Consider the following 13,393-nt stretch of genomic DNA (forward strand, 5'->3'; position numbering starts at 1 on the left):
CGACGAAACCCTTCTGTCACTAGCACACTAGCGGCAATCCTTCGACGCGTCGCTATATCGACAATCAACATTTATTGGCAAGTGGGCTACTAGGTGTTGGCGACGTTTACTTCATGGAGTAGGACCAACGTTGACAGTTGGCTAGTCTATCATTTCCCACTGTTCGGCATACTTTAGGATGCTGCTAAGGTATATTCTCGATAAAGGCCAAGAAAGTGCTTTCATCACATCCATTCAGGTGTACCGCCTGCAGATATGATCCGGTGCTCGAGTACCCACACAAATAAACAGAGAAAAAGAAAAGAAAGAAAGAAAAATAGATGGAAAATTTAATATTTCATCGCATTTCTTAGATAATAGTAGGGCTTGATATTTTCATAGAGCAGAGAATTTTCTACCCAACCGGATTAATCACGACGGTGAACATGAAGGTATGAAAATGAGAGCAGTGTAAAAACGCACACAAGTTGCTGTTTGCGTGGGAATGTTAAAAATGAATTTAAACAAGGGCAATAATATTTTCGAACTTGAAGCAGTTGTAAAATAGGGGCTTAAGAGGTCAAAACATAACCCAACAAATGTCGTCTTTTTCAAAGACTGATCACTGTCAGTGTGTTTTTTTATTCCAATGATATATGGAATGCTTCAAATCTGAAGGAATTTATTGCGATCATTTCTCCATTAACTACTTGTATCGCTAGGATTCTTTTGTATTCATATCTAGTTGTGTGATATTTTTATTTATCTACATGCATACATAACATAAACACACTTTATATATATATATAAAGAAAAAGAAATGTATAGGGGGCACCGAAAAATGAGATTTACCGAGCGCGCTAGTAATTAAAGTCGCTTTTGTCGCGGGTTCAAACCCGGCTCAAGAAAAGTTTTTTTTTTTATTTCTTACATTTTCATAAAATACCTTTTTTTCATTAAAATAAGAGTGCAGTTTTACTGTACGGATACATAATAAAAGTAGTAGTAGTAGAAGGAGGAGGAGGAGGAGGAGTAATAGTAAAAGTAATAGTGGGAGGAGTTGGAGCAGTAGTAGTAGGAACGGGTTAGAAGCCCCGCAGGAGTTGGTTGCGTTCTGTTCTCGACATCAAATGGGCAAATTATAGACTTGTCCAAATTTTTCTGTACATTTTACATGACCAATTTAAAACAGCTGACTAGGATAGTGCACGGGAAAAAAAAAGTACAGGGTAGCGCGCAAATACTGAAACGTTTGGGATCAGCAAAAATGCCGCCGGGTTTATAACTGTGTGGGCTGCAACTTAATGGTACTTCCTTATCTTATCATTTGTCTAAAAGGATGAATAACCAGATGACCTCATTCCGTAACTGTTTTCGTAGAATTTGCGGATCACAACGCGTCACTAATGATGCAATTAAAATTATAAGAGCTATACTAAGTGTGTCAAAGTAAGGAACAACTTTTGCTTTATGTAGACGCAAATCGACACGGAATGAGGTCCCAGGTGTTTGCTAATGTCAGAATTTGTCAATATACCTAGTCCTGTTGCAATGTTGTTAAAGGAACGTCCAGCGGCGCAAATCTGCCTTCAACATTGGGGGTAAGGTCCAGTATAAAGCAGTATTGAAACCCATTTTATCCAGTGTATACCTGAGCGTCAAGGGGGTATAGCCCCTATAGCCCATAGCCCCCTTTGATCCGCGCCTGTGTATATATAAGGGTACTCAAATCATTTAAAGCGGTACTCAAAATATTTATGAAATTGAAAAACAATGCTGTGGAGGATCAGGGGAGCAGAGTTGTCTTCAACATTGGGAGGCGGGCAGATTTCAGTCTTATTCTGGGGGAAACATCAATTTTATCTCACTTTCCTTTGTGGCAATCAGACACAAATCATCACATTTCTCCCCAAAAATCAATTTCATATCGGATTATTGGGGGACAGTCCCCACAGTTCCAAGATTGGAGAGGACATGTTTCCCTCATCCCCCCGGGATTTACGCCAGTGGGAACGTCAGGATGAACTTCAGTACGTTCCTTAATCCGCTCCAACTCCTAATTTGAACATTTTTAAACTCCTATAGTCAGTAACGACACCAGCTTCATTTTCTGGGAGGAGCAAAAAATTTCAACATGTTATTAGGACGGAAAATAATATCGAACTTTTCTTTCTTTCCCAAACGCTTCAGTTGATCTTTGTTATAATTACAATACAGCGTGTCTGGAGAGAGATGATATCGCCACATTCTTGCCCCCTACCCAACACACCCTAGGAGTGAGCACGCTAGAGTGTGTTGGGTAGGGGGCAAGAATGCAGCGATATCATCTCTCTCCAGACACGCTGTATTTTAATTATAACAAAGATCAACTGAACTCCCTATAGTCAGTTTTAGAGTTGAATTGTGTTGATTTGGAATTTAACGTCCCATTCAGCAGCGAGGCTATATGAGACGTGGATCCAGGCCCGTATCCAGGGGGTCTAGGGGGGCTGGGCCCCCCTAAATTTTTTCTGGCCCCCTCTAAAATTTTCACGGTAGTCTTGCAAATGAACTATAATATGGTGATGAACTATAATATTGTTGGAAAGGGCCCCCCCTAACTTCAGCCGAGCCCCCCCTAAATTTTGGGGCTGGCTACCGGCCTGCTTGGATCTACCGATTAACGTGGAGTTCGAACCACATGAACTCCCGCCGGGAATTAAACCCGGGTCTCCCACGCCAAAGGCACGTACGCTCACGGCTTAACCACGAAAGAACTCATAGTCAGTTTTAGAGCAGCGAATTCGATACAAAGTTCCTTCTGCCTCATCGCTAATGAAACTGAATACTGCACTACATGAAGTATGTTGCACTATTCCTTTGGAAATTACTCATGAGATACACGAATAATTATTAAGAAAGTATGTTGTATTTTGTTTTGGTGTTTCCATTATTTTGATAATTATCTGTAAACTACGGATCACAGAAGTCACTACTCAAATCACATCTTTGTTTAGCCTTATAAACAGTAGTTTAATATGTTGGCAGAAAATGCTATGAATTGAAATCACTAGCCAGTGAAAATAACTACTGCACTTAAAAGCAAAATTCACTGATAGGCTGAGGATGAAGATGAAAATACCTCTTTAAGAGAATAAGTTGTAATTGAAATTGGAAGACGAAAATGGCAGTGAGTCAGCTGAGAACAATTAACTTTGTTGTGCAACATGTAAGATTTTGTCGTTTTTTAGATGTGTGTTGCATATTGCAAAATAATGCAACTAGGTAGTTTATCACAAAATGGCTTCTTATACTATCATACTACTACACTCTTATTATCTTAAAATGATTTTGAGTACTATAGGCGAAACAGACAGTTGTCCATACCTAGTAATATACGGAAATAGAATACAGTTAGATTAGTAAATAAACTATTACAGTAATGAAAAAATTTAACATAATATTTCGTCGAATCAATTTACCTTTGTTATAAATTTAAGGCCTACCATAGTCACTTTGATAACATAATTGAAGAATTTGTAACCTTTTTTGAGGTTTCTTTTCGCATCCTTGTGCAACAGAGGTAATAGTAGAACCTACTACTAACATAGGCTCTGAACCACCACCCGGCTGCATAGACCATCATCCAATATCAATCCTCATAATATGTCATTCCTTGCCACACTACATCGCCACTAAAAGAGCTAAATTACACTACCCATGCAACTTTAATAACGTTTTTCTTTATTAGCCTACATAATACAGTTGTGCCTTTTGTGACTGCAAGCAAAACCCATTGTAAATTATAGTTGCTCCTAATACTTTCACGTTTGAAGATGGTAACATATAATACGTATCCTGCGCAACAAAAGCATTCCATCAATATTGCTTTTAAAGATAAATCTCAACCATAATGACAATTGATGCACACGAGCGAATGGGCACTAATAAAAATGTTCTGTCTAGCTTACACAGTTGTAGTTTGTTACTAATTTTTTAAGGAGTTTGGTTTTCAAAAATTCCTTTATATATTTGCCCTATTCGTCCGGAAGACAAAAAATAAAATAAAATAAAAATAATGAACAAATTAATGAATGACAATCAAATTTGGTCAAAATGTAGCGGATTAAAAGTTAAAAATCGAGTTAATTGGTGGAGGAGGAAGTGGTAGAAATAAGCCATTTCCGGTTTATACGTCGATCACTATAAGGCAAAAATGGTAGACTCTAATAGATAGCAAGAAGCGGTTTTCTGTAATCGATTAAGCATCCCATGAATACCTAGTGTACAAGTATGACAATGCAGATTTTTTTCTAAAACAAACATGTTAACTTCGGAAGAATGACAAAAAAATGCTTTATTCAAAGTATGTTCCATCGCTTGTTATACATTTTTCATATCTTTCGTGTAATTTGTGAATACCACGCCAGTAAACATCTTCCTCTTTTGCTGTGAACCATTCTTCGAGCCAATTTTTCACATCTTCGTACGAATCAAAGCACTGCTCAGCAAGTGCGTGACCAATCGATGCAAACAAGTGGTAATCCGAAGGAGCTAAGTCTAGTGAGTAATCCGCATGGAGTAGAACTTCCCAGCTGAGTGCTTCCAACGTGTCGCGAACTGGTTTTGCTGTGTGGTGAAGCGTTGTCATTAAGAAATATGACTTTGTGTTGTCTCTTTCGGTAGTCTGGCCTTTTTCAAGCAGCGAACGGTTCAAATCGGTCAATGCATATGTGGTCCCACCAAACACACAGCATCGTCTTTCTGCTAAAGCGATTTGGTCTTGCGGTCGATGTGGATGGAATGTCTGGGTCTACCCATGATCTTTTGCGCTTCGGATTCACAAAAATAAATCCACTTTTCATCCCCTGTAACTATACGATATAAAAATGACTTCCCTTTGTATCGAGCGAGCAAAATCTGTATTTTTACGCTTTTCCATTTGTCTGTCGTTCAATTTATGTGATACTCATCTACCGGGCTTTTGAATTTTTCCCATCTCTCGTAGCCGATTGGAAACAGCTTGTTGACTAACGCTTAATTGCTTGGGAAGTTATTTTTGTGTTTGCGAATCGTCTTCGTCCAACAATGCTTGCAATTCCACCTCTTTGTATATTTTTTCGGTTTTCCATGTTGCTTGTCTGTAACATCGAAATCACTACTTTTGAAATGCCGAAACCACCATTCAACTACTTCCGGTTTTAACGTTGATCTCTATAAAGTAAAAACAGTAACAGATAGCGAGAAACTGTCTTCTGCAATCAATTAAGCGTCTCAAAAATAAGTTCTATCCACTCTAATCTCTCTACTAAATCAAAAAATAGAAGAAAATCATGCAATTTTGCTTTTAATGATGATCACTACAGAATAAAAACCGTAATATATAATGAGAAGCGGATTTCTATAAGCAATTAAGTGTCTCAAGAATGTATTCATCTTCATTCTAATCTCTCTACTAAAACCGGAAGTGACAAATCAACACTTCCGGTTTAACGTTAATTGTTATAAAGTAAAAACGGTTAAAGTTAGCGAGAAGTTGTTTTCTGCAATCAATTGGCGCCCCCAAATAAATTCCATTTTCACTCTAATCTCTCTATTAAAACCGGAAGGGATGGAAATCAATTACTTCGGTTTTAAAGATGATCATCATAGAATAAAAACCGTAAAAATATCGAGAAGTGGTACTCTGTGATAATTTAAGCGTCTCAAGAATATATTTAATCTAAGTTCTAATCTCTACTAAAACCGCAAGTGGGTAGAAATCGACTACTTCCGGTTTCAACTTGATTGTTACACAGTAAAAACGGTAACAGTAAGTAGAGGTTTTCTGCAATCAAAGAATCAATTAAGCGCCCCAAGAGTATATTTCATCTCCATTTAATATTTCTACTTAAAGAGAAAATTATAGAAATTTGCCATTTCCTGTTTCAATATTACTTGAGAAAATATCACGCGATGTAAACCAAACTCTTTCACGTGGCGTACACGTAACACTGCTACTTGTTACTTCTATTAAACAATTTCCTCCCTCGTTGTTTTGAAAATTAAAAAAAAAACTTTGAAAGTTTTTTTTCTTTATTTTCTCTAAAAGAGTTGTGTTTGTTTCACAATAAACGATAGATGATAATTGATTTTGTTTCATTACGACAATCCATTATTTATTTTGATACTCAAAAATCCTTGAAGTAACTCTTTCGCAGATGCCAATTTTGTACATATAACTTACTCTGGATTAGGGTAATTTTGAAATTTATGTTCAAATCTAATATCTCAGACAGAGAAATCAATATAAAAGAAATTGATTTCATTTTATGATATACGAGTTTTAGAAGAAGAAAGTACAAAGCAGGATAGAAGGAGGATAGAGTGAGTACAATATTACAACGTGATCATAGTGTACTACTATTTAAAGAAAAAGTATAAAGTATTTAGCTACTAACATGCTAGTAATCAGTTATTAACAGCGTACTAACTTAACCTAACTTAAACTATTCTAGTTTAGTTGAACCTGCTTAACTTATTTCTAGTTAGTTCTACTTTACTTCGCCATATTCCTACTCTACTTTTTTTTTCATTTTACTGTTAACTGCTATATTCTATTCTACTTTTCCATTTTACTGTTAACATTAATCAAAGTAAGCTTAAATTAAATGAACCTAAAACCTACTTATGGTTTACGTACGATATACGACATCTGATATTACTTATAAATAAGTACTATTAATGTAATGTCGCAGTAGATTTGTTAGGGGATTAATAGAACTTTTTCCCCACTGACTATTTGAATCAGGAAATATAATATACTGTGCAGGTGCGGAATAAATTGAGTGAAATTGAGAAAAGATTGTAAAATGATTCGATTTTGACACCAATTTAAATAGTTCAATGAATATGTAATTGTAATAACTTTGCTGTAATTTCACAGTATTGCAGTGCTGCACACTGTGCACAGTACTTTCATGTCGAGCTAATATATATTTAAACCCTAAATATATACATATAAATACATATAAAACCCTATATGTATATATAAATTTACAGGCTACCTCTAAAACATTTATCGATATTCTAGATATAGAATCCTCGAATCGAAATTAGTGAAAACTGTTATAAAAAACATATGTCTTGAATTGTTTGTTTGTTTTGTCCCTTGATCCCTTTAAAATAAATGAATAATTATACACAATAAAATGTTAAAAACTACCCTACATTAATACATACAGATATACATAACTTGTTGCTTGACATTAGTTGTCGTTCAGACGGATCCTAATATCATTCCATTTTGGCAAAGTATGAATCGGTCAGAAACACTCTATGACTATTATACAACCTTGAAATATTTGAGAGATTATGACAAATGTGCTATTCAAGTTTCAAAACAAAAAAAAAAAAAAAATCAAAGGCGTACAAATGTATCTATAAGTATACTATACAACCTTATATAAATGTGAATATACAGTACATATGAATGTAATACATTAAAATTACACTGGTAAGAAGGTTTGGAGGACTTAGACCTATCAGCTGATGGTTTTAAATTCGGAGATCTATGGTCAGCACATTGGAATCGCTACCGCCATTGACGTTTGTTCTAGAGTCCGTACTTCTTTCATTTAAATAGCACCTAATAGCTATCGTAACGCTCTGAGAGCTCCAGAATTCTAACACTATCTAGAGAGTCCAAAAATATCAATTAAACACAGCGTTGCTTAACTTATGTATTATCTCAATAACCTGTATACTACTAGAACAATGACATAAAAAAAGTGGAAAGTGCTAACGATTACAAATGTTGAATGTAATTTACTACTTCAAACCATGTCAATAAATACAAGATTATGATGTAACGTACAGTTTGTTAACAAAATAATAGAAACAATTGAGTTGGAAACACTTCAGATTTCTGGGTTGGCAACGGTCAGGTGCTAATCGTAGTGCTGAGTGTTCGTGCTCGTGTGTACTGAAGAGTAGTGGAACGGTAAAGTGTAGAGAACTGAACAGACAATGATAGTGCAAAATGAGAGATGTATCTGATTTCCAAAGGGGCAAATTGTTAGTGGCCGGTTATATGGTGCGAGCGTGACGAAAGTGACAAGTGTATTGGTTGTGTTGCGAGGGACAGTGTCCAAAGTGATGACGGTCTACAAAACTCACAAGAAAACCACACCGGCGAAGAGGAATAGTAGTCGGACGAAAACTCTCAGTGACAGGTCACGAAGAGCATTAAAGCGGATTGTCACTCAGAATCGTCATCATTCGACTGTGGTTCAAATGACAGAGAAACTTAAGCAGAACCTCCCATAGCATGTGTCGACGATCACAGTCCGCCCTGAGTTACATGACATGGACATACGGGGTCGGTTAGCACTGACGAAACTGCTTATATGGGACCATAACGCTTTACAACGACGCTGATGATGCCATGAACATGCAACACGGACTGCTGGTGACTAGAAACATGTGTTTTGGTCAGATGAGTCATTGTCCTGGATCGTGTTTATGTGTGGCGGGCGCCCAAAGACGGGTATTATCCATAACGTCTACCCCAACCGTGAAATATAGCGACGACTCTGTGATGCTGTGGGCCGCAATAGCCTAGTTTACCGGTCACGTCACTGCCTGTGATTATATCGCCATTCTAAGGGAAATGTCCATCCTATGGTCCAGATGGTGTTACTGGGCAATGACGCCATATTCCAGGATGATAATACACCCATTCACACAGTTAAAGCTGTTGCAGCGTGGTTTGAGGAACATCTCCACGTCTTGTCGGGAGGTGTGAGATGAAGCTGAACATCTCTCTCGACTCTCTCAATCCCCGGAGCTAAATATTTGTGATACGTTTCGGAGACACGAATCAGGGGCAGATTTCCACCTTCACTCTATTGCACGGAACTAAGTGATGCACTGCACGTAGAATGGCATAATATTTCACTTGCTATCATTCACGATTCAATGATGCCATTTCACGTCACATTAGAGCTATTCTGAGGGTGAAAAATGGTCCAACATCATATTAATTTGGTAAGTTGCACTTTTTTCATATATTTCTATTATGTTGATAATCATCTGTGTATATATACACAAGGGTTGAGAATAAGCTTCCAGAACATATTTCTGATCTGTAACTGCTGGTGATAGAAAAATGTTTATCATGTGAGATTGATGCTATACTGTTCTTTTACAGAACATGTGAAGATTTTGTAAAAAGAGCATCTGTGCTCTTCTAAAGTCGGTCATCGACGAAATCTTGGCTCCTGTGTACTCTTAGAGCATTTGAACCCTTATCATTGAATACACCCTAGTTCTTATTGTCATAAGTACCTAGTTCAACTGCCCTCCAGTCATCAACGTTACCTTAGTTCCCATTGTTAAGGTTCTTTACGTTGAACAAAATGTGAACATTAAATTTTGTTGAGAACTAGAGAAATCATTAACGGAGACTTTTAAAATAAACAGAATTGTTTAACACGATAATGTCCTATCTCGTGATCATGTTTAAATTGTAATGCCGTCAGTCCGACCTGCTGCAAATAGACCGTAGCATACGATCCACATTATTCTCTGATCAACTAGGTCATGGATGTCCACAAACTTACAGCAAAACTTATTGTTCACCCTTTGTTCCATGTGAGAATTTACGATAATGAGAATCAGGATGGTCAGGAGTGTAGCCAGCAAATTTTTCTAGGTGGGACATGACTTGAACAGGGGGCAGACTTTTCACATTAAAAGCAAACTAAAAGTCTTGTTTCAGTATATGAAAGTTTTAATAACTCACCATACATCCATAAGTACCGGTACACACGTACATATTATTATTACGAGGGCTATCCAGAAAGTAGATTACGTTTTCGTCTGTGTCCGCTAGGGGCGGGGCTAGCGCGGCCATCTTGGGGTCAGAGCGTTGCGCAGCTCAGTCGACATCTAGCCGTGCTAGTGAGAGGTTCGTGCTGTGCTCCGTTAAGATACTGTGACGGTTTGAAATGTCTGTGTTAATTGAAAATCCCGCGAGGTGCGTGCAGTAATAAGGTTTCTGACAGCAAAAAACTGTAAACCGATAGAAATCTATCGGCAGCTGTGTGAAGTGTATGGGGACAACATTATCACTGAAGGTGGAGTGCGACAGTGGGTCATAAGATTTAAAAATGGCCGAACCAATGTTCACGACGAAGATCGAAGTGGGAGACCCAGCAAAGTGACTGCCGAACTTGTCGAAAAAGTCGATGTTAAAGTCCGTGAAAATCGAAAGTTCGCAATAACGGAACTTTCTTTGAGTTTTCCACAAATTTCGCGAAGTTTGTTGCACGAAATCATCAGCGAAAAGCTTGGTTACCACAAGTTTTGTGCAAGATGGATTCCAAAAATCTTGACAGAGGACCACAAAAATCAGCGAATGGCTGCAGCGTTGCACTTTTTGGACGCCTACAATAAGGATGGTGACTCTTTACTCGATCGCATCGTTACTGGTGACGAAACATGGGTGAAACACGTGAACTGTGAAACGAAATTGCAATCAATGCAGTGGAGGCACACAGGTTCTCCCCAAAAACCCAAGAAATGCATGCAAACAATGTCGGCAAGGAAGATGATGGCGACTGTTTTTTGGGACAGAAAAGGTGTGATTTTGGTGGACTTCCTGGAAAGAGGCACTACAATAAACGCTCAAAGGTATTGCCAAACTCTGCAAAACCTCAGAAGAGCAATTCAAAACAAGCGCAGAGGAATGTTGAGCTCTAAGATCTTGTTGATTCACGACAACGCCCGGCCCCACACGGCAAATGTCACGCGTGAAGTTCTTGAATCTTTTCAGTGGGAGTTGTTTCCTCATCCGCCGTACAGTCCCGACCTGGCACCGAGCGACTTCCACCTATTCCCAGCAATGAAGAAGTGGCTGGCTATGCAGCGTTTTGATGACGACGAACAGCTGCAAGAAGAGGTAACGAAGTGGTTGAAGTCGCAGGCGGCCGAATTTTTCGACGAAGGAATTTCCAAGCTCGTACATCGCTACGATAAATGCCTTAATTTGAATGGTGACTATGTCGAAAAGTAGTATTTGTGTGTGGCTTTCATCTGTATATAATAAAATTTGTTTCCTATACTTTGTTGATTTTTTATTCCAAAACGTAATCTACTTTCTGGATAGCCCTCGTATTATTATTATTGCAGTATGCTATTTACTAACACGTAAGCTTTGACTATGTATGAAGTTAGAATCACAAATTGTAGGAAATACTACCAATAAACCGGACACAAGGTAACACTCTTTGTTTATAGAAAAGTCCATTTGTTTGACCTCGCGTTGGATGGATAAAGATAGTTTTAAAAAAATAATCGAAGAAAAATAATGGTTTTAAAGTTAAATAAAATTGATACAGCCATGAGTATTAAGTTCACAATTTCAGTTGTTTGAATCGTTTGCGGTAAATGAATTGATGTAATTTATTGATTAAAACATATTTTTCTTTCATATTCCATTGTAAACATTCATTTGTTTTAAGTATTAAGCACGCATAGTAAACGCGTAACAGACAAACTCCACGGGAAGGGGAAGTCAAGCGATTTTCTCGAGGGCCAGGCCCTATTTGTCCCCCGTAGTCACACCTCTGCAGGATGTCTTCGATGACCGATGTCTAGAAGAGCACAGACGCTCTCTTTACTAAATCTTCACATATCCTGTACAAAAAGAGTATTAGAACATTAATCTCAAATGATGGACAATTTTCCACCATTAGCAATTACAGAGTAGCAGCATCTAATAATGATTTCAGTAGGTGGCGCTCGATGCCCATATCACCAATCGTGTCCAATGTAAATTACCAGTATTTTTATAGTGCGTTTCAACCCCGTATATTGTAATATCCTCGGAGGAAATCCTAAATGATCACTGCCAACATCAATTCTGAAACCACTGTCAAATCTTGTAAAACAATAAACGATGTAAAAAAGAACGTTTAAAAAAGTATATAGCAGCTCAATTTGTATTGGTTTCTGTGCACTATACTTATATATACTGTATATATGGGTATAGTATAAGTACGATTAGGCCTTTTAGCTTGCTTCAGCTTACGTTAAGAAAAAATAACGAAATACGTACATTATTTTTAGTTTATCAGTTCTTATATTTCTTATTTTGCTAGGTATGTCCAAAATTATCTTCTTATATTCGAAACATGACAGTTGTAGTTTGTCCATCTCTCAAAGAAGTTCTGAATGAAAAGATTCCTTTGGAACGAGAGCGAGTAAAGAAGTTTCGCGAGGAGCATGGAAATTTCATTGTTGACTCAATAACTGTTGACATGGTAAGTAAAAGGAACAAGCATTACAGATAAATTGTCTGTTATTAAAAGACGATGTTATCATATACAGAAAATCAAATTGCTATAATTGTGACTTAAATGATATTAATATTTACTGTCATCAGTTGATTTATTATTTTCTTGTGAGTTCAATAATTTCATTTTTTTCGTTATAATAAATTAATATGAAAATTAATGGCCTAAAGTAATAATATAATTAACAGTTTATAATTATTATTACTAGTATGTTGGGTGTTCTAAAAATGGCGCCCACGGACCACAGAGCACTATTCTACAGGTCAAAATAAAGCGAAAATGTTATGTGATAGAATGCCCTCCGGGGTCTCCTTCAGCCGCTATGGGGAATCAGAATTTCACTATGTGGCAATATCGCATATTAACTTGGAACCATTAGCATTTCTCTACAAATCCATCGAACAGTTACATCAATTGTTAAGGTAATAAGTGGTGCTAGTGTCAACATCTATTGACTTGAACTGTCATCTGGCAAAAATCGTAATTATTTGATGTATTGGTAGGTCTAATCTAAGGATGTTATAAAATAGAGGATCTGCCCATACAAGAAAATCATGAAGCCATACGTCACAGCTTCGCCACACCTACTCTGCCCACTTCGCGCCACTAAGATTGCAATGTTTCGAGCCAACAATCATGGCGGAAACGAGAGTAGCCAATCAGACGTGCCGGCTCAGACGATGCTCGGTTATTTTTTGGCTTCATTGAGTTCATATGATGAAGATACGTATGGGCAGATCCTCTATTTTATAACATCCTTGGTCTAATCTGTGGGTCTTTATCTGCAACGTTGCCACATAGTGCAATTCGCGTCTCCAGACGAGGACCCGAAAGGTATACAAATATATACATTTTTTGGTTTATTTTGACTTGTAGAATAGTGCTCTGTGGTCCATGGGTGCCATTTTTAGAACATCCGATATATTATACTTGTAAGACCTAAATTAGAATTTAAATTTACAATGTAGAATAGTAATTCTACAACTGTGAGAATAGAATTGAATCTGTGCTAAAAGTGTTTTGTGAGATTTATGTTTTTAAGCTCTCAAAATTATGTGCACTGGAATAAGTAATAGGGCTTACAAAGTCTTTCTAAC

General features: G+C 37.3%; 1 protein-coding gene across 3 annotated transcripts in view; it reads left to right on the plus strand.

Annotated features, from left to right (window-relative positions):
• The first annotated feature begins 3,061 nt into the window (after positions 1-3,061).
• Positions 3,062-13,393, plus strand: part of LOC145668505 (putative citrate synthase 2, mitochondrial) — a 34,562-nt gene continuing 24,230 nt past the window's right edge. For all 3 annotated transcript variants that reach the window (XM_081736470.1, XM_081736469.1, XM_081736471.1), the window contains exons 1-2: positions 3,062-3,187; positions 12,102-12,263. In XM_081736470.1, the coding sequence (XP_081592596.1) occupies positions 3,143-3,187; positions 12,102-12,263 (207 nt within the window). In that variant the 5' untranslated portion in view covers positions 3,062-3,142. The remainder of the gene's footprint in view (positions 3,188-12,101; positions 12,264-13,393) is intronic.

This window comes from Thermobia domestica, chromosome 13 (assembly GCF_964235325.1).
Source record: "Thermobia domestica chromosome 13, izTheDome1.hap1.1, whole genome shotgun sequence".
Classification (NCBI taxonomy): domain Eukaryota; kingdom Metazoa; phylum Arthropoda; class Insecta; order Zygentoma; family Lepismatidae; genus Thermobia; species Thermobia domestica.